The 22907-nt window shown below is 33.9% G+C and overlaps 1 protein-coding gene, 1 non-coding gene and 1 pseudogene across 3 annotated transcripts in view; 2 read left to right on the top strand and 1 right to left on the bottom strand.

Annotated features, from left to right (window-relative positions):
* Positions 1-22907, top strand: part of TRIM69 (tripartite motif containing 69) — a 55591-nt gene that overhangs the window by 23966 nt on the left and 8718 nt on the right. Inside the window, exons 7-12 of one of the 2 annotated variants that reach the window (XM_039888257.1) lie at positions 6739-6833; positions 13431-13536; positions 13720-13801; positions 14535-14674; positions 16707-16759; positions 19513-19604. In XM_039888257.1, the coding sequence (XP_039744191.1) occupies positions 6739-6833; positions 13431-13536; positions 13720-13801; positions 14535-14674; positions 16707-16759; positions 19513-19604 (568 nt within the window). Of the gene's footprint in view, positions 1-6738; positions 7336-13430; positions 13537-13719; positions 13802-14534; positions 14675-16706; positions 16760-19512; positions 19605-22907 lie in introns of those variants that run through there. The other variant, XM_039888258.1, reaches the window with a different exon arrangement.
* On the top strand, positions 7916-8034 carry LOC120581066 (5S ribosomal RNA). Its single transcript, XR_005647142.1, has one exon. It is a non-coding gene; the product is annotated as a 5S ribosomal RNA (ribosomal RNA).
* LOC120623154 (uncharacterized) lies at positions 11093-11215 on the bottom strand (annotated as a pseudogene).

Below are 22907 nucleotides of genomic sequence, written 5' to 3'. Positions count from 1 at the left end.
GTTCTCTCATCTTTTCTTTTGTACTGTTTAATCTTCTGTTAATTCTGTTCAAGATGTTTTTCATTTTAGATACATTTTATTTCTAAAAGTTTCATCTGGGTCTTCATATATCTGCCATTTTTCTTCACCATGTTCATGTTTTCTTTTACATTCTCAAGCAAATGAAAGATATTTATGATAGCTGTTTTAATGGTGTTGCTAATTCCATCATTGTTGTCATTGCTGGGCATATTTTCATTGCTTGATTTTTCTCCTGACTGTAGGTCATATTTTCCTGCTGCTTTGCATAGCTAGTAATTTTTTTCATTTTAACAGATTTAATTTTTTAGAATACTTTAAATTTATAGAAAAATTAACAAGATATAAAGTTCTTATATACCTCATCTCTAGTTTCTCCTATTATTAATGTCATTTTACATTTCATATGATACATCTTTTACAATTAATGAATCAATATTAATACATTATTATTAACTAAAGTCCATAGTTTATTTAGATTTCCTTAGTTTTTATTTAATGTCATTTTTCTGTTCCAGGATTCCATCTAAAGTGCCACATCACATTTATTTGTCATGTTTCTTTAAGCTCTTCTTGGATGTAACAGTTGCTTACCCTTTCTTTGTTTTCAATGACTGACATTTTTAAGGAGTATTGGTCACATATTTTGTAGAATGCCACATTATTGCAATTTGTCTGATATTTTTCTCCTAAGACTAAGGTTATAAGTTAGTAAGAGGAAGACCACGTAGTTAAAGTGCCATTTTCATCACTCCATATCAAGCATACATACTGTTAGCATGATTTATGACCACTGATGTTGGCTCTAATCACTTAGCTGAGGCAGTGTTTGTCAGGTTTCTCCACTGTAATGTTACTCTTTCTGTTCCCTTTCTATCTGTATACTTTGGAAGGAAGTCACTATGAACAGCCCACGGTTAAGGGGTGGGGTTATGCTCCTCCTCCTTGAAGGTGAAGTATCCACATAAATTATTCAGAATTCTGCATGTCAGCTTTGTGTCTTCTGGCTGGTAATTTTTTATTAGATGTCAAACATAATCAATTTCAAATTGCTATTTGCTGGATTTTGTTGTAATCCTTTAAGCTCTCTTGGATTTAACTTTGGCGTGTAGTTATTTTAAATGACTTTGCTCTTTTGGACACATTTTAAAAGTTTATTATGGCTTTTCAGCTTTGTTACAGTAATTCGACAGCAGCCTTTAAACTAAAGCTAATTTAGCCCATTTTCTAAGGTAATATCCTTCTGAGTACCCTGCCTGATGCTCCACGTATTATGACATTTTCTCATTCTGGCTGGCAGGATTGAAAACTATTTTCAGTCTTGTGTGAGCTCTAGAAATTATTCAGCCTACTGCTTTCTGGAGATTCTTTCACTGGCCCTAATGAGTTTCACTGAAGATCAGTACTCAGCCACAGCCTTGAGGGAATCCCTTTGTAGATGTTGGTAAGTCTCTGCCCAGCTGCCTCCTCTGTGTTACTCTACTCTGCAAATTCTAGCTGCCTTGAGATAACATTGTGTTTTTCTTCTTGTACTCTTTGTCCTGTAAAATCAAACTTTACTTCTAATAATCACTTAAAGCATAAACTGATTTTTCTGTATTTTTGTTATTATTTTACATCTAAGAAAATCAAATGAGATTCATTCAACATGTGGCTATTTTATTAATAATATAACTGTGGTCAAACTTTGGTAAAATACACTCCATACATCTTATTTCTAATTCTTCGCGTATTCTGCAGGTTCTTATTTTCTCCTTTCCTGCTGTTGCTTTATGGAAGGGGTTGGTATTTTTTTCTATAAATGGTCAGATAGAGAGATGTATGGTGTTTGTCCAAACTACTTAACTCTGCCATTGCAGTGAAAAAGCAACCACAGACAATATGTAAATGAATGGCCATTGATGTATTCGAATAAAATTTTATTTACAAAACAGGCAGCAGACTAGATTTGGCCTGCTGGTTGTAGTTTTACCAATTCCAATTTAAAATATTTTAACATATTTCCTTTAGTTTTGCACACAGTAAAATGTCACCAAAGTTTACTCATTTATTCACCAAACTCTTATAGAGGACCTACTACATGCTAAGCACTAAGTTGGGTTCCAAGCACATAGAAATTAAAGACATAGTTTCTGCTCCGAAGAAGAAGAGACTAGAAGATCAATTTAGAGTCGGTAGTAGCCATGTAGGTGAAAAATCATTAAGATCTAAGCCAAAGTCATGAGAATGAGAATGTAATATAAAGAACAGATTCCAGAGCCAGAATTCCAGGAGCTGAAATGTACCAAACAATAATTGGTGGTAAGGGGTAGAGAAATGTGATGTAGAGGATGGAAATATAGAAGATGCAGAATTTGGACGGAGTTGATGAGTTCAATTGTGGCCATATTTTGTTGAAGGACTTACAGGACAACTAAGTAAATATATTCAAATAGGTAACTATTCCAACTGGAGCTTAAGAGAGAGGCCAGGGTTGGAATAATCAGTATAGAGCAGTGTACCCAAAGCTATTGATGTAAATGAGATTTTCTAAGGAAAGTGAGAACATACAGTTAAGGAGGGAGCATGTTACACAGAATACTAACAAATAAAGGGCAATTAAGCTTCCAAAAGAGGCCGAGGAACTTTGGCAAGAGAAATAAAGAGAAAAACCAGGAAATGAGGTTGATGTGGAATCTAAGGAAAGAGACTGTCAAGGAAAAGGTAGTGGTCATTCATGCCACATGTGAAGATCGATTTAGAAAACAATTGGAAAAGAGATAAAAAACAAACAAACAAACAATAATTGGTGACTTTGGTAAAGAGTATAATAGGTAGAAGTCATATTGTCAAGAATTCAGGAGTGATTTGGAATGAGGCAGTAGTGAAGTGAATAGGTCACTATTTGAGAAATTTTACTAAGAAGGGAAGATGTGAATGTAGGAACAGAGTCAAAAGAGGACTTTAAAAAACATACTTAAGGGAAGCAGCTCATAGAAAGGCAGAAATCAATGGTATAAGAAAGGGGATAATTGGTAGAAGTAGGGAAGAGTGAGTGAGTTATAAACAGAGAGCGAAATATTGACTTTTCTGTTTCCTCTGGAGACTTCTCCTTTGGAAAGGAGGTAAAAGTGGTAGAGGCAAAGAATTTTATCAAGTGGATCTTGCAGTATGAGTGGAAAGATTTGAGAGATTCCAATAAGATGTTTCCCTGTGAAGCAGGGAATGAAGTCTTCTGCCCAAGATTGAAGAGGTGGGGTAGTGGAAGAATGGAGGTTTGAGGCAGGGAGTTGAAGATTTAAAATTGCTGTTGTGAGGAAGATGTTTGTAGAAGATGATTTGATTTGATTCAGAAAACACAGGAGTTCTGGGCAGTGCTCATTGTCAAACATAAAGTGGAAATAATGAATCTGTTGTGGTGTCTATATGTACAATTTTGTGACTTTGCTTCTGCAGTGGTCAGGAATTGGGATGTGAATTTGAATAGATGGATATATCCAGGGTTGGAGAGTTGCATGGCAGGTGCTGCAAAAAAGAGAATAAAAGTGTTGAGGTTATTGGCAACAAAGCTGTCAATGCTAAGCTGTTTAGGGAAGGATTTTAAGCCGGGAAGCAGATAGCTTAGGGAAATAAGGAGAAATAAGGGACTAGAATAATGAAATCAAGCAATGGTTGTAGGAGGAGATGAGAGTGAAAAAGCTCAAAAAATAAGAGACTGGAGATATCTGACTTTAGGATTTTAGAGAAGGAATATTTTCTGATGACTACAAGGTCCTGAATATGGTCATTGATATGGACGGCTGACATGTAGTGGAGTCAAAAGTCACTAACAGTAAAGTCAAGGACCAGCAAGAGTGGAAGAGCGGCTATATCCAAAAGATAGTGAAATCACTTGGGATGATGGGCTGAAGTTGGGCTAGAGGTGTAAAGTTAACCCAAAGTGCGCGAATATAACAGAAAGTTTGTACGTTATAGCATCGAATAGAGATAGAGGGTAATATAAAATGGAATGACATGAGCCTCAATGAAAAGTAGTTTTTACAAAAGCATGAGGAGTAGAGTAGGGGTCTAGAAGTGGCAGTGGTGGCTACTGGATCTCTTGAATCTGAATTTAGAAAATAGTCTTGTGAACTTTTTGGAAGCTGTTTTTGGAAGAAGGACCAGATAAACTTCTGTTAAAGAGGGGGGTGAGAAAATTCTGTAAACTGAGGATACAGGAGAGTTAATTTGGAAAGGAATTCCAAAGGGCAGGGTGGAAAGGGTTAGGTAGACTGTGGGAGGATGGGTGAAGATAGAGGAAGCAAAGAACAGATATGGGAATAAGAGCATGTTAGAGTATAAATTACTGGAGGGGTCTACATTCTGTATGTTGGTCAAGGATAACAGGAATATGAGACATGGTGGAATTAGCTGGTGTCCAGATTTCAAATGCAACTTTGATTGAAGTTCATTTATCTATTTATTTAACAAATAGTTACTTGAACACCTAGGAACAGTTCCAAATTTTGAAGATATCTCAGGAAACGAAACAGATAAAGCCCCTGTCATCCCAGAGATTACATTCTAGTGGAGGAAATGGACAATGGACAAATAAATAAATTTTACATAGTGATAACCATTGTGAAGAAAATAAAGCAAGGTACACTCATTAAATAACTATTTATGAGAAAAAGTAAAGCAGGATAAGAGTACAAACAGTGATGGATGGACGAACATGCTATTTTAGATAGAATAGCCAGAGAAAACCTCTCTGAGGAAGTAATTCCCCTCTCTGTATGTTTTATTGTGGAAGTTCCAAATATACAGAAAAGTTTAAAGACTTTTACCTTGAATACCCCTATACCTATCGAGATTGTATCATTAACATTTTACGAACTTGCATGAACAAAGGCCTGCATAATGAATGTAAAGGAATGAACTATTTGGTGACAAGGAAAGAAAGTGTAAAGGCCCTGAGGTATGTATGTATGAGCTTGATATATTCAACCAGCCAAAAGGCTAAGGTGGTTGGATCAAAGGAAGTGAGGGCAATGTGGTAGCAGATGATGTCAGAGAAATGGGTAAATCATGTAGGTCTTGTTTGCTCTGTGAAGAGTCTGGATTTTATCTTAGATAATGAAAAGCATAAGAGTATGTTGAGTAGGAGAACTGGATAATCCCATCCACGTTATGGGAAAAATTGCAGATAGATTGCAGATAGGCAAGAGTGATATCAGAACAGTTAAAAAGCTATTGAAGTAGTTCCAGGCTGGTGGTATTTGTGGAAATTATCTGTATAGATTCTGAGTTGGATCAGAATATATTTTAAAGGTGGAGCTGACAGAACTTACTGTTGGATTGAATATGGCAAGAGAAGAAAACAGAAGACACAAAGCCGACTCCTAGGAATCTTCAAAGCCAATGCAGACTGACCTATATGGAGGTGTCAGAAGCTTGGTGAGGAGAGTAGACTCGGGTTCTAAAAAGGCTGGTAAGAAGTCTTTATGATACCTCCAAAGAAACCTTAGTCCTCACATTGGAAAGAGTAACAACCCAAGGTGAACGGGGACATGTGAGGGAGAGAAGATTCAGCCTGTATGGAAAAATTCAGTCTGTTGTTGAAAAGAGAAGTTCTAGGGATGATAGAAATTCTTGGTATTCAGTCAAAAGACACAGGCTTTTCTGGGAAGAGAGAGTTGGACTGGACTGACTTCATTTCCAAGGATAAATAAATCCATCAACAATAAATGTATGCATATATGTATCTGTGTCCATGATGTGAACATACATAGCTTCTATGTTTCCTTTATCAAATTTTGTGCCAAGTTTCAATTATCTCACACCTAGAATCCTCTTTTTGCTGGTACGCTTTCAACCTCTCTTTATTTAGAAATTCTTTTTAATACTGATGCCCCTTGATTCGTCTAAACGAATGCTTGTCAAGTTACTTGTGACAAAAGACCAGTTTTTAAAATCACAACCTGCCATGGACTGATATGTTTGTAGAATAAAATATAAATCAATTACTTGAAAAAGTGGAATTAAAAAAAAACAGATTACAAAGTGCGAGTTCAGTTTTTTAATTATTAGATTCAACTGACATAAAATTATTCTTTCGGATTGCTAACGTATCTAAGAGTTTACTCTTAAATTCTTTACTCTCTTGTCCCAGACTGGTAACCACACAGTTTGTGGACCACATTCTGATTAGCAGCACATAAACCACTTCAGAACTCAAAAGTCTCATTATCTATTAAACCAAATATAAACTTCTCACCATTATCCTCTAAAAACTGTACCAGTTAGCTTACCTGCCTCTAACAGGCAGCTCGTTCTTTCCACATAAGCTACCGTTTCTAGCCTATTCGTTTTTTGCTTCTGTTTACTCAAAGCATCCTGAATATATCTTAGTTATATCATAACTGAAATACATACTGTCCTTAGAAAGCTTTTATAGGACAAACTTACCTAATCGTTACCTCTTCAGCATTTGTATTTTCTTATATTTACCAGTACAGATATATATTATTTGTATTGTTTTCTTCATTAGAACATAAATTGCTTCAGAGTAAAGTTTGATTTTTTACCATAAATATAAAAATGTCTACAATATAGCCACAAGGTATATAAGTTAACTACCTGCCTAAAAGTATATGTGCATGAGGGAGATAAGGTACTGCTGTCTATGTAACTGCCTTTTACTATGGGAATTTGCATTCATCCCTTTTCTCTCATGCCCTGCTTTCTCTTATTTCTTACTAGGCCTATCTCCATTAACTCTGGACCCTAAAACAGCTCACCCAAATTTGGTGCTCTCCAAAAACCGAACCAGTGTGTGGCATGGTGACATTAAGCAGGTAATGCCCGATGATCCAGAAAGGTTTGACTCAAGTGTGGCTGTGCTGGGCTCAAAAGGCTTCACATCTGGAAAGTGGTATTGGGAAGTAGAAGTAGCAAAGAAGACGAAATGGACAGTTGGAGTTGCCAAAGAATCTATCATTCGGAAAGGCAGCTGTCCTCTAACTCCTGAGCAAGGATTCTGGCTTTTAAGACTAAGGAACCAAGCTGATCTAAAGGCTCTGGATTTGCCACCTTGCAGTCTGAAATTGACTAACAACCTCAACAGGGTGGGCATATACCTGGATTATGAAGGAGGGCAGGTGTCCTTCTACAATGCTAAAACCATGGCCCACATTTATACTTTCAGTAGTACTTTCATGGAGAAACTTTATCCCTACTTCTGCCCTTGCCTTAATGATGGTGGAGAGAATAAAGAACCATTGCATATCTTACATCCACAGTAATTAGTCATACTATGGTGTAAATTCAAGGCATTATTAAAGAGGGATTGAAATAGTTTACCAGTCTCACTGGTTTCTCTTCCCAATTTATGGGTAACTCTGGAATAATGAAAAGAGGATTCACAAATTCAATTCCATTCTCACTGTCCTAAGTGGATTTCACTAGAACCTTTTAAGATGTCATTCTAAATCACTGGGGTCTTCTATGACACAGGAGCTTATCTCATGAGGGTGATCATCTTGCTATTGTTACTGGAGCAAACTACGACTTGAGTTTGCGATGCTTGGGAACTCTTTTCAAACGTGCCCAGAAATCGTATTATGCTGTCATTATTCTCCAACATAATGACTCTTAATAGATGCATTTTCAGATGTATACTCTTCTTCTTATTTAAATTTTTTAAATATAAAATGTGCAACACATTTCTAGAACTCGTTACTATAATTTGAAGAAAAAAAAACTGCTCCAGAGATTTAAAGAAAAGAAATAGAAAATGGTCTGGGCCAGTTTATAATCTTGTTTTGAATTCTCTCAAGATACTTTTTAGTTCAGTGATTCTCTGAACTCTTTCTCATCTCTTTTTCTTGATTTATCTATATATGCAGGCACTTGTTTTTCTGTATTCAAATACATTTAAGTCTATGGCCATGCCACCTTAAATGTGCCCGATCTCATCTGATCTCGGAAGCTAAGCAGGGTTGGGCCTGGTTAGTACTTGGATTGGAGACCACCTAGGAATACCAGGTGCTGTAGGCATTAAAAAAAAAAAAAAAAACAACAAATATATTTAAGTATTTCTGTTTGCTATGTCCTTTTCATCATTCCTGCCTATAATTTAAATATCAGTATTTTTCATCTTGTCCTCTACGATATACTCATATTCCAGCTTGTTTTTTCTTTCTAAGTCTAAAGTACTTAGCATCATTGATCTCAGCAGTACCCTTGATGAACAACCCCTATTTCCTTTCCTTGGAAGTCCCACCTAACTGGGACTTTTCTTTCTCTATATGTGATAGGTTTTTTTGCGGGGGAAAGGGTATTTAGGACCTGCCTCACTGGACCTCTAAAACTACAATTAGCATAGCTCTTTGGCAGGGTAATAGCCCCCTATCCATCATAATGGGAAAGATACACATATATGACAGGTGATAGTCATATATCATTGGTATACATTTATAATATGCATACATTTACAGCTGCTGATTTGGGTAAACAGCCACGACATGATTACAACTACATTTAAGAAATTACTTTTTTTTAATGAATTCACTTCAATCAGAATGTAATGAGGACTTTTTTTTATGCCTAGAACCTTGCTAGATGTTTTGAAGAATATAAAAGAAGCATAAAAAAATTCATCTAGAAAGATTTAAAACCAATTCCAGTGCTTGGACCCCACCCAAGGCCAATTAAAATAAAATCTCTAGCAGGTGGGACCAGGCATCTGTAGTTTCTAAAAGCTCTCAGGTGATTCTAATGTGCTACCAGGATGGAGAACAATTGAACTAAAGGAACATGTTTTTTTTTTGTTTTTTTTTTTAAATTGTTTAAATTCAAACTTATAGGAAAACTGCACTTTTGTATGATAAACTCCCATGTACTCTCCACCTAGATTCACTAATTATTAATATTTTCCCAGATTTTTTTAGCTTCTCCCACATCCATTCCATATCATATGATTTTTTGTATGTATGTAATTATTACTAATGTTATTTTGCTAAACCACCTTAGATTAAGTTGCAAGCATTATAATTCTTATCCCTAAGTATCTCCTAAGAACCAAGATATTCTCTTATGTAACTGTAGTACAAAATTCTGAAATTCAGAAAATTTAACATTGACATGATACTAGCTAATACACAGTCCATATTCAGTAAGTACATATTTCTAATGGTGGGGTTTCAGGTATTGTGATAAAGAAATTCAAGTAGTTGACAAAGAGTTTGGAGGATAAAAGAGGGCTCAATTGCTGTCTTAAATAATGTGCATAGTTCTAGATAATAGATATCTAAAGACTGTCTTTGGGAACAGACGAGTATTACAGAGTTTAGAGAAAGGGAAGGTCAATATTCACCAGAACAGGAGGAGAAAATTACAAGGAAAAGTTGTGATTAAGTTGGATAATGAAAGATGAATAGGAATGGGTAAAAATTCTAATCTGAATATGGAGAATATACTTCTTAAAAATGAATTATTTTTGTGGAGATGGTTGCATAGCTATAGAAATATACTAGAAATTAATGAACTATATACTTATAATGGGCAGATTTTACAGGATATAAATTATACCACAAGAAAGCTGTTTTTTCTTTTTTTAAAAAAAAAAAGGAAAAAAAAAAGAATTTTATTCAGATCACCAGGAGAATAAGGACAGACCACAGGTGTACACATATTTTTCACTATCTGTAGGTACCCACTTTAATACTTTCTATAACATACTACCTTAGCTCTCTAGCATTTACCTTAACATTAGATGACACAAATTTATTTTCCCAGATAATTGGTTATTCTATACTAAAAAATTTGAACAATCCCTCTACTTAGAACTTAGAGTATAATTAAAGACAGGAATCTTTCTAAAGAGTGTGAATCATATAACACCAATATGGATCTTCCCTGCTAGAAATAGACTCTGAGTGGTATTCACTATGAAGCATGACTAGGGCTGTCTTATACATTGTTTTATCTCAGGCTACAGGAGATGAGGCTGATAGTAATAAAAATATCCTTGTATGAAGTAAAAGGCGAAAGAGGTCCCCGTCAGCATGTTAGGATTCACTGAAGTAAGAACTTTAAAAGGAGAATGCCTTGTACTTTTCTTTGACTAACTGAACTTTTAGAATAACAATAGTAATATCATCGCACAGTTGTATAACATAGCTGAGATACAGGAGAAAAAAATAGTAAAACTGGATTACCAGGTATTTCCAGGGAAAGACATGCTCTGGATAAGTTAAATTTTCAGATAAGTAAACATGGTTTATTCAAGGTGAAATATTTGATTACTACTTTAGATAAAATTTTCCTAAGTTGACATATTTTCTTGATTATTTAAAAAAATTAAATTATAAAATACATACAGAAGAGTTTATGGAATGTATATGTACAGTTTGGAGAATAAAACAAAAACAAGCTCTCATTAATTGACCATCTAGTTTTGAAAATAGGACCTTTGAAGCCTGCTGTGTACCTCTCTCAGCCCTGAGGTAATCACTATTCCACATTTTGTATCTGGCCTTTTTCTTTTTGAAAGTAATTCATAGGTCTGTTTTTCCAACAGATGTACTGTTTAGTTTTCTTCTATGCTACATTCATAAGTATAGTTTTAATATGCTTGTTTTTTTTAACTTTAAATGAATGGAAATCATATTGTATGTCTTCCTCAGCTTTTTTAAAATTCAAAATTATATTGTTTTCCATTGTATGAAAATAAAACAATTGAAATATCCAAACTACTGTTGATAAGTGGTTGTTTCTAGTTTTTTGTTTTTGTTTTTGGTTGTTGTTATTGCTTTAACTGTTATTACCATAAACATTATTGTATATGTGTACTGGTAAACAGAAGCAAGTCTCTCCGGGTATATATCTAATAAATGGGACATAGGGTATGCATACCTGCAAAGGAGTAATGCTGAATTGGTCAAAGCAATTTTGCCAATTTACATTCTCACAAGCAGTGAGAGATTCCATTAATCTATGTCTTTGCCAATTCAATATTTATCAGTAAGGTTTGTACATAATGATATCTCATTGTAGTTTTAGTTTCCATTTCCCTAATTACCACTGTGGTTAAGCATCTTTTTTTTTTTTTAAACACCTACAGCACCTGGTATTCATTCCTAGGTGATCTCCCATCCAAGTACTAACCAGGCCCAACCCTGCTTAGCTTCTGAGATCAGATGAGATCAGGCGTGTTCAGGGTGGCATGGCCGTGGCCAAGCATCGGCCTTTTAATAAGTTTATCGGCCATTTACGTTCCCTTTTCTATGGAATGCCTGTTTGAGTGTTCGCCCATTTTTCTATTGGGTCGTTTGTTTCATATTGAGTCACAGGATTATTTATATGTTCTGGATACCAATTTTTTCTTGGTTATTTGCACTGCAAATATCTTCTACTGGTTAATATTTGTGTCACTTTTAAAGAATGCTTCTCTACTCAGAGACCAGAGAGATATTTCCCTCTGTTTTATTCATATGTTTTAAAGTTTCACCTTTTATATTAAGTGCTTAATAGTTCAATCAGCTAGAAATTAACAAGTATACATTCACATGTACCTAACAACTTAATTTTAATATATATATAAAGCAAAAATTAAGAAATTGATAAATCTACAAATAGATTTTAGCATGCTTCTCTTAGTAATTGATAAAAGAATCAGAAAATATGATTAACAAACTTGACTAAATGAACATATGTAGAACACTGCACCCAACACCTCAGAACATCCAATAGCCGCACAACATTCTTTGTAAACACACACAGAATACTGACCATATACTTCAATCATAAGGAAAATTTCAACCGATTTTAAAGAATTATAAGCACACAGGCCATATTCTTTGACCTTAATGCACTTAAGAAACCAGAAATCAATAACAACAAGGTAACAAAATAATCACATGTATTTGGAAATTTTAAAATATTTTAAGTAACCCACAGATAAAAAAAATCACATTGGACATCTGAAAATAATTTAAATTGAATGATAATAAAAAGTGACATCTCAAAAACTGCGGCACACAGTTTAAAGAAAATTTATAGACTCATATACACGTATTAGAAAACCAAAGGATGAAAATCAGTGATCTCTTTCAAGAAATTAGAAAGAGAATAGCGGTTTAAAACCATGAAAATTATAAAAGCAGAATTAATGAAATAAAGAAATATATAAAAGAGTATCTATGAAGCCAGAAGTTTGTTCTTTGAAAAGGTTAATAAAATTGACAGACCTCTGGTGAGACTAAGAAATAAAAAGAAGGCATACATGTCAAAAGTGAAAAGGAAGCATTGCTATAGAGCTTGCAGACTTTTAAAAGACAATAAAAGGTGTTATGAACAACTTTATATCAATATTTTTGGAATCTTAGAGTAAATAGATCTAATGCCAGAAAAATATAGCTTATTAAAACTGATGTAAAGAGGGAAGTGGATAATGTAAAAGAACAACATAATTTTGAGAAAACTGGAAATCTGAACACTGGTGATATTTGACTATTAAAGAGTTAATATTTTTAAGTGTGATAATGGTATTGTGGTTATGTCCTTATAAAAGTCCTCATCTTTTAGTGATTCCGATTGTTTTGCTTCAAAATAATACTTGATACTATAATTCTATCTAAAGAAAATGAAAATTAACTCAAAAGGACATATGCATCCTTATGTTCAGTGTAACATTATTTATAATAGCTAAGATATGGAAGGAACTTAAGTGTCCAGTCTATATATGAATGGATAAAGAAGATATGGGGAATCCATATAATGGAATTTCACTACTCAGTCATAAAAAAGAATGAAATTTTGCCATTTGTAATGACATTCATGGTCCTGGACGGTATTATGCCAAGTGAAAAAAATAAAACAGAGAAAGACAAATACCATATGATTTCACTTATATGTGGAATCTGAAAAACAAAATAAATGAACAAATAAAACAAAACAGAAACAGACTCATAAATACAGAGAAAAAACTGGTGGTTGCCAGAGGGAGGGAGTGGGTAGAAGGGGGTGGGTAAGTGAAATCAGCGAAGAGGATTAAGGGATACAAGCTTTCAGTTATAAATAAGTCACAAGGATATAATGGAAGAGCACAGAGAATAGTCAATAGTGCTGCAATAACTTCGTATGGTGACAGAAGGTAACTGGACTTACGGGGTAATAACATCGTAATGTACATAAATATTAAACCACTTATATGGTGCACCTGAAACTAATGTAATATTGTAAGTCAATTATACTTCAATTTAAAAAATACTTGATGCTACAGAACGTGCTCCCAAGACTGTACAGCATGGCACAATAATTTTGCCAATGCTTAGGGTTTAAAACTCACAAACATCACTGACTCTTTTCCGCGGTAGCAGGGGAAAGCGAACAACCCCACGAGTAGGTCAACTCAGTCTGGAACTAACGGCGCCTTCTTACTTCTGCCTCAGGCTTTTCCCGCCCATTACTCTGAGAACCAATCATCGAGTTTGGCTTCGGGCCAGGACCAATCAGCAATCTCTGCTATGGCCCCGCCCCCGCGTCCTCGTGTGCAAGGTGGCGCCATGTTTCAAGGGCAACGGGGTTGGTTCTGCAGCAGCGTTAGCGGGGACCTGAGGCAGTTCTGGGGTAGGAAGCTGGGTGGAAGGGGTGGGTAAAGTGGTGAAGGAGCATCCCTCTGCATTCTGGTGCCTAGCCCCACAGTACTTGCTGGCTTACCCTGTGCTCTTGCTTCCACAGTGGCTGAAGGGGGGGCGATCAGTGACTCGAGGGCCGCGGACTTCTTATTCAGCTGTGATGCTTCCCATCCAGACACGCTGAGGTACCTGAAGGCCACCTGGCAGTGCCTCTCTGGGCATGATAAGCCAAGAGTTGGAGATGGAAATTGCAGTCCACTAATAAATAGAGATGATAGGAAGAGACTGGAAATGGGCAACTTTCTAGATGTAGGGGTTAAAATAGTAATACTTCTCCTCTCCTTTCTGCAACGATGGCATGGTCCTCGAGTTTCTTCCCGATTTCCAGTCGTGTATTTCCAGCTGTTTCTCTCACAACTCCGCGTGGCTCCTTGAAGGCACCTCATATTCAATACATTTAAACCAAATCTGACTGCCCCTCATACCTGCACCAGGTCCTATGTTCTCAAGCTTAAAACTTCTTAAAACTTTCACAGCTTCTTTTGAATCATAGCCCTTACCCCCATTAATCAGTCAGTGGCCAAATAGACTGTACCGCTGTAAATGTTCTTACTGCCACTGCCGTGGTGCATATCCTATTTACCTCTTGTCGGAACCATCACAGTAACTTTCTGAGCGGTTGCTCTGCCTCCAATCTGTCCACCTGTGATCCCTCTTCACACTGCTGTCTGAATATGTTTACAAAGCAAAGGTCTAAACACCGCCCCTGCTGCCTCCCTCTCTACCCACTTATCCCCCAGACTCCTGATTACCTACAGATAATTTTCCCTACTTCCATTTATTTATTCTATTTTTTTGAAATCTTGAATATTTTCTTGTTTATTTCATAACCTAAAATATTTCCTTTCTTTCTCCTAGAATATATCAGAGCCTCGATTATATAGAAGATAATGCTACAGTTTTTCATGCCTACTATCTCTCTGCAGTAGCTAATGCCAAAATGAAGAACTCAGTGGCTTTAGGTCATTTCATTCTTCCTCCTGCATGCCTGCAAAAAGGTTAGCAAAGATATTCATCCAATCCCTATTAGAGAGCCAGATCCAGCTAGATTACCCAACTGTGATGATCCTTGTTCTCATCTGAGGCTTTCTGTTTTGTATCATTTGCAGTAAGTGGAAAAGCTGGACTTTGGATCAGGTTGCCTTGGGTGTATATTCTAGTTTTGTTTGTTTATCCTTCATTCATGCATTCACTGAGTTACTGCTATGTGCCGGGTTTCAACCCAGGTGCTGGGGATTCAGTGGTGAATTAGATGGAGATTTGCCTTCACAGTGTCCACCGACTAGGATTTGACACTTTCTAGTTCTATGACCTTTAGCAACTTCTCCCAAGTTGTTTTGAGGATAAAATGAGATAATGTAAGTAGTCTGATATGTGAGCATTCAGTAAATGTTCTTTGCTAGTTTTGAAACTCTTCATTATTTTTCTGAAAATATTTTTCTAGTATTTAAAGATTCATTATGATAATAAAACCACATATTTGTATTGTTCTTTATACTTTAAAAAGTACTTTCATATTAATTATTTCAGCAACCCTGAGAAGTAAAGGGCAAGTAAAAAATCTGTTTTTGAAATTGGTTCTTTTAGTTTTCCCTGATTGGAAAACACTTTCTTTTCTCATTCTGTTTAAATTCTACCTATCTTATATGGGCTAACTTTAAGTATCTCATTTTTGTAGGTCTTGCATTACTACCCAATCCTTGATGCATATCTTGATGTGTATATGTTCATCCCTAGAAAGACAGACTGAAGCTAGTACAAATTCTCTGTGAGCAAAGTATTAAAAAAAAAAAAACTTGAAAAATATTTCTATAGAAGAGTTTTAGAAACTCCCAAGATTGGGTTCCTTTCATAGCGAATGTCCTTGCAAGACCTAGTTATAACAATAAATTGCTCTAAGTGGTTATGTAAATAAATTAATGACTGGATAGGAGAATTGATTTATTCAAAAACTGTGCCAATCAGTAAATACTCACCCTTAAAGAGCTTATACTGTAGAATGATTATCCGATCTAATTTTAAATTATCACTCCTATTCGGTCTTTATGTTTTGCATCTTACATTAAAAGGTATACAATTTTTTAAAAAATCTGTTTGAAATGAAAACATGCTCCTTTTTAAAAATCAAAAGTATACATTATTTTCTACCTAGACCAGTATTGTCTAGTAGAAGTGTGAAGATGCAAATGTGAGCCACATATTAGTTTAAAATTTTCTAGTAGCTGCATTAACAAAAATAAAAATAAGTGAAATTAATTTTAAGAGTATATTTTATTTAACTTAATATGTCTAAAATATCATTTCAATAAGTAACCAATATAAAAATTATTGAGATATTTTACTTTTTGTTTGATACTAAGTCCTTAAAATCCAGTGTTTATTTTACACTTACAGCACATCTCAACTTGGACTAGTGACACATTTCAATATGGTACCCACATGTAGCTAGTCTAGTGGCTACTGCTAGATAGTACAGGTCTAACGGAATGTTACCTTTTTGTTCTTGAGTAAGCTACTGTGGCAACTTTTGAGATCATTGAGTCGGTATGATAACATAGTCCTTTGACATGCTGAGCATGGTAGAATTACTGCACTATTATGCTCACCAGACATGTTGCTCTTCCACACACTTCTTATAACAAAGTAAATTATTGAATTCTTGAGGATCTCTATTCTACAAATTCAGGAATTTTATAGCTTTTATTTTGACTAGATGTTGTCTTCTTTATTAATGCTTGGTCTAAAGACACTAACATATAATGAAGATATGTATTCCAGTGGAAAAAGTTTACACCAATGATTCTCATAGTGCATTGTAATCATCTGGAAAGTATATTAAAAATGCAAATTCCTGAGCTCCTCCTCAATTTTCTGATTCACTAGGAATTTGCATTTTAAACATGTATCTTGGGTGATTTTAGTACAAGTGGAATAATGCTGGCCTAGAAATTTCAGACTTCATGCAAAATTCAGAAAATTCTACAAAGTTACTTTTTAAAAAAACAACTGGATTTGTTTTTCCTACCACAGAAATAAGAAGAAAAATTGGTAGTTTTATTTGGGAACAAGACCAAATAAAAGAGGTAAGAGTAAATTAAGGTACTTGATTAGAATCTACAGTTTCAAAATTTTTGAAAGCAATGTAATCTTAAAAATGTTTATTTGTGACATGTTAGCACCAATGATGCAGATTAAGGAATTTAAAGGCTATGCTTTTATTGAATATTATCTGGTTTAACATTGTTTTTATACTAGTACATTAGTAATATTGTGTTTTTTGTATGAATAAAATTATTCACATAAAAACTTCAAAATTTGCTTCTGTTCAGCGATTTTAAGGAAGCAATAGTTGCACAGTATATACTAATTGTTTACTGCCAGAATAGATTCTGATTGATTAATTACTGTTTTGCCATTTGTTTGGAATACTGCCCCTTAATAAATGTGCTTAATACTGAAAATTGGCTGTTTTATATCTTTTGCCATCCTGCCTCAAATTTGCCTATGCTTTTGACTTATCTCAGAATCTTTATGCAATAGCAAAATTTAGATAATTTGAACATCAAAAAGAATAAGATGATAATGAATTATAAAACATTAAATTAAAAGATTCTATCATTCTATAGTGATACTTTAAAAGCATAAACAAAAATAGAAGAACAGAAGGAAGAAAGGGATGAAGGATACAGGAAGGAGGGAAGGAAGGAGGGAAAGCAGGAAGGAAGGAAAAGGTGGGATAAGAATATTTCCTTACAGAATAGCAGCTAATAAATATACAAAGAATGATAGAATAGAAAATCTCCGTTTTACCACCCCCAATAAAATAATTGATTTAGGCAAGGGTCATTAATGGATGTTAAAACCATCCTTCATTTAACTATGATCTCAAATGATCACTCCAAGATTACTTGTTAGAAAGGTAAGCAATGTATCTTTACATTGGAGAGATCTGTCAGACACCACCCTAACCAACTGATCAAATTTAGCATCGTCAGTACTGGAACAACCTCTCATTATGTTAAGCTAGATGTGCTATAATAAAAAGTACACAGTATTATCTTTGCAATGTTCTTGTTCAAAATGCTTAACCCAAATCTAATGAGGAGTAAACACTCAGACAATTCTAGAATATGAGACATATCACAAAACAACTAGCAGGCTTCAGCTCTTTAAAATAATGTCATGAAAAACAAAAAAGTCAGAAAGACTGTTCTAGATTAAGAGAGAGAACAACCAAATGTAATGTATAAAACTTGACTGGATTCTGGATATTTTTAAATAAAAAAAGGTAAAAAAGACATTTTGAGAACAATTGGGAAAATTTAAATATGGACTGTACATTAGGTGATATTGAATCAATGTTAATTTTCTTTTCTGATAGTGGTATTATAAAGATAAAAGAATTTTTAAAGAAAATTCAGGCTAAAGATTAAGGAGTGAAATGTCATATCTGTAAATATTTTCAAATGGTCCAGCAAAATAAAAATTGATAGAAGGCATGGAGGGTGGTAAAAATGTTAAGGCTTTGTGAATCTAGGTGAAAGAGATATAGTACTTATTGTATTATTCTTTAACTTTTGGTAAGTTTGAAATTTTTCAAAATAAAAAATTGGGAAATGTTTATAATATGTCTAAAGCCAAGCAATTAACTTATATGTTTTGTACTCCTTTTATTAATTTGTCTTTTCTTCCTAAATGTCATCATCTGAAAATAATAGTTCTTGTAGTATTTTTGACTAGGTGTACAAAGTACTAAAATATCTAATCCTTGACTTATCACAGTGCTTTCAGAGATAGAATGGTTATTATTTAACAACAATTGCATATACCAGAACTTTAGAGATAAAAAGATCCTTAAAGATCATTAATCATTCAGTTTTAGAAATGAGAAAACAGGTAAAGAAAAGTCCAAGATCTGTCTTAGTTTACATAGCCAGATATTAGTAAAGTGGAACCAAATTTTCTCAGCTCCAACCCAATTCAATGTTTTTTCTACCAAAAATTTAGTAGAACATGCCTGTTCTACTATTGACTAGAGACTATTGATTCTAGAAATTGTATGATTTTATGATAAAGGCTTTTGTTAATTCTTTCAAAATACTGATTGATATTGAATATTAGCCAATTATAATGTAACCATTGTATATATAAGTAGAAGGCACTTCATCAAATGGCAACAGCAAAGATAAATCCGGAAAGTAATTTGGGGGAGCATTATTGTTTGGAGCGGATTCGTGATCTAAATATAGAAAATTTCCTAATGGAATATTGAGTAAATATATTGAGTGATAGGTACCAGTATATCTGAGCCATTTTCATATAATCTTTGGGAAAAGCTTAATATACATTTAGTTCCTTTGTTACTCCACAGCTCAATATTTACTTTAATTTTGAAGGGGAAGCATAATCTGTTTAGCTTACTTCATAATTTTGATTTGTAGCTCACAGGAATCTTCAATTCAAGAATTTTAAGAAAGTTTAAATTAATAAAACTTTTTCCTTATTTTTTTTAAACTAAAAAGTAATATGACCACATTAGGGAAAATTTCAAAAATTGAAAAAAGAATAAAATCAATCAAAGTTTTACTATGTAATACAATGACAGCCAATATTTAAAAAATTCTGTTCTTTCTTTAGGTATCTCTAAAAATATAGAGTATAATTATGTATGTACAAAATTTTGTAGGTTTTCTCCACCAAACTAGATTAAAGTACCTGTGTATAAATATTTTTATGACTCGATATATATTACCAATATATTTTTTTATTTTACAGAATAAATTATTTATTGGATCATTGGTGTGCTGATTTTTAAAAATGTGATTTATTTTGCTAGCCACAGCATGAAGAAGTAATACCAAATGAAATAAAGGCCCTTAGGGAAAGCAGTGAACTAGCAACAGACCACAAAAAAGAATTATCCAAAAGGTATTGAATTTATATACTTCATCAATATTCAGTTCAATGTAGACATCCTTGAGCACTGACTGTGTGTTTATTTCATTTAATTTTCAGTCTTCTTATGAGATTGATATCATTATCACCATCACTATTTTACAGAAAAAGAGATCTAGGATGAGATAAAGTAATTTGCCCAAAGTCTTCCGTTAAGTGGGGAGAAGCAGGATTTAAACTGGGTCAGTCTAATTCCAGAGCCCACGCATTTAACTACTATGCTATACTAACCTTGCAGAAAAGAAACAAGAATTTTATATATATTATGATTACTGTTATATTATTTTTAAAAAGTATTTTTAACTAAGAAAATATACTAAATATTAGCAGTAATTTTATCAGGATTGGAAGTTCAGAGTGATTTCCCCCTCTCCTTTCCAAATTGTTTGTAATGTGGTTACTTTGGTTTAAGAAATTAAATTTAAAAAGACAAACATGGACTTGCCATTATGTTAGGGCCAACCTATGAAAAGCCCCCTTGTTGCAGGCTGATTTATTATCTAATCTTAATTTCATATTTTTCAGTTCAGTGGTTTTCAGATATGCATAGGGAGCAATTTATTATGTGAAAGTCTGGTATTTAGCTGCTCAAATAAAAATGATAAAAAAATAGTTGTTTTTCTTCAATACAGAAAACAGTTTGGTGGTTACCAGAGGGAAAAGGAGGAGCAAGGGAGGTAGATATGGATAAAGGGGGTCAAATAGATGGTGATGGAAGGAAATTTAACTTTGGGTGGTGAACTCACAGTGCAATATACATGTGACATATTATTGAACTGTTCACTTGGAACCTATATAATTTTATCAACCAATGTCACTCCAATAAATTTAATTTAAAAATCAAATTTAAAAAAAATGAATGGGTTTAATTGATATAGTTTTTTCAATTTTAGGTTTTTCTCCCATAACTTTTTCTTATACATTTTGTACCTACTATTTTGGTTTGTTATAATTTGATGTAAGTTGTTATCTAATTAACACAAAGTTGTATATTTAATTACATTAAGTTTAGTAAACCATTGCTTCATGTCCTGTAACTTCTGATATTCTACCACTTAAGTTTGAGAATCCATATTCCAGGTCTTTGGGATCTCTATGTATAGCACTCATTTGAATTTACTTGTTATGCTTTTTGTGATAAGAAACTGGTAAGGAGAGAAAAAAATGACAATAGAGAGGATGAGACCATAAAGGTATTCGAAAGATATAGATAGAGGAGAGCATAGTTATCCTAAGTCACCTCATAGGAGAAGATTAGGAAATAGAAAATCTAAAGTTACTCCCAGTGATTCACTTGACTAATAAAGATATCAGATATATAAGTTCTTTGAGGAATAAATGTCCTGCAAAATACAGAAGCAATAAAGGAAAAGATTGACAAATATGACATGGCAATAAAATACCATAAACCAAGTTAAAAGAAAAATATACACTGGGAAAACATTTGACAAAAGCCAACTTCCTTAATAAACAAAGAGAGCTTACAAATCTGGGGAAATTATGTCTAATCCAATAACAATGAAAACAAATCATGAGAATAGACACACCTAGGATAGGTGTCTACCTGGATCCTTTTCTTTGTGGAACCACCAGAGGGTGCAGTGCGAACATAAATAAAATACACTTTGAACCTATTCTTGGAGCATTTATTTTGTTGGCATATTACTTGTATTGAACACTAAGTGGTGAACTAATTATTGAATACTTGCTAACTACAAGAGTCATGTGAGCTCAGGAGTTTACAATAATTCATTTGATTCTCACGACCTTATAAAATATATACTATTAGCCCCATTTTACAATTAAGGAAACAATTTCAGAGAGCTAAATAATTCACCCAATATTATTCAAGTAGCAAAGCTGAATTTGAAACCAAGGCTAGCTGGTCCAGAGTCCATACTCCTAATAACTATGTTATTTTCTCTTCCTGATATGTCCCCAAACCCTTTGGAAAATTGTGTGAATATTTGTTTATTTTTCTTGTTTTTAATTACAGTACTTTATTATTATGAATGTGATGCATGTAATTTGTCAAAATAGAAAATACAAAGTAGAATAAAGAAAATTTTAATTACTATAAGCAACTCCATCACAACTGCATCAATGGTGTTGATAACCACCATATACATTATTACATTTCTTGCTAGTTTTATACAAATGTACACTTTATATACAGTTGCAGTTAGACTGCATATATATAGTCTATCTTTTGATTTTCCATTTAGTGCTCTATGAGCAGTTACTCATTTTGAAAAGCCTTATTTGATATTATGATTTCCAATGGCTGTATATGGTATTTCATCTTGTTTAACCACCTTCCTTTTTTTGAAAAAGTGTTTTAAATCAGGGGTCCCCAACCCCTGGGTAGTGGACTGATACTGATTCGTGGCCTGTTAGGAACAGGGCAGCATGGCAGGAGGTGAGCAGCGGGTGAGCAAGCAAAGCTTCATTTGTAATGTCAGCCACTCCCCAGCGCTAACATCACCGCCTCAACTCCACCTCAGATCATCAGGCATTAGATTCTCATAGGAGCACTGGTCCCTGGTGCCAAAAAGGTTGGGAACCGCTGTTTTAAATTACTTACAATTTGTCACTCTTATGGCACCTTCACTAACATCTTTTTAAAAATAAATTTTTCTACTTTTTAGATAACTTTCTTAATCTAAATTCTCAGATGTGGAATTTACAGTATAAAGAGATATGACTATTTTTAAAGGCCATGATGCCTACTGTTAGTTGCTTCCCACAAAACTACAAATTTAAATTATGACCAGGGTTGGTCTCACCACACTCTCATCAGTATATTGAATGTTAATAAGAAGCCTTACGCTAATTTAATGGATGAAAAATGACATCTTGTTTTAATTTGCGTTTTTTATTGCTAATAGGTTTGAACCTTTTTTAATTTGCTTATTAGCATTTCATATTTCCTTTTCTATGGATTATTTGTTTCTATTCTTTCTCCATTTTCTATAGGGGATCTTATGATTTTTCTTATCAACTTGTCTGACTTCTTTATATAATAGCTATGTTATCCTTTTGCCAATTTGTCACATTGTATCTTCAGTTTGTTGTCTGGTTTATACTTCTTTAGAGATACAAGTTTTTTTAAATCTTTAATAACTTTTTATTTTTCAGTTTCAGTTGATATACATATTGTATTAGTTTCAGGTGTACAACGTAGTCATTAGACATTTATGTAACTTGCGAAGTGATCACCCCAATAAATCTAGTACCCATCTGACACCGTACATAGTTATTAGAATATTATTGACT

The sequence above is a fragment of the Pteropus medius genome, unplaced genomic scaffold (genome assembly GCF_902729225.1).
Source record: "Pteropus medius unplaced genomic scaffold, Ma_sr-lr_union100, whole genome shotgun sequence".
Classification (NCBI taxonomy): domain Eukaryota; kingdom Metazoa; phylum Chordata; class Mammalia; order Chiroptera; family Pteropodidae; genus Pteropus; species Pteropus medius.
The sequence above is the reverse complement of the archived record's forward strand: the minus strand, read 5'-3'. Positions and strand labels throughout refer to the sequence as shown.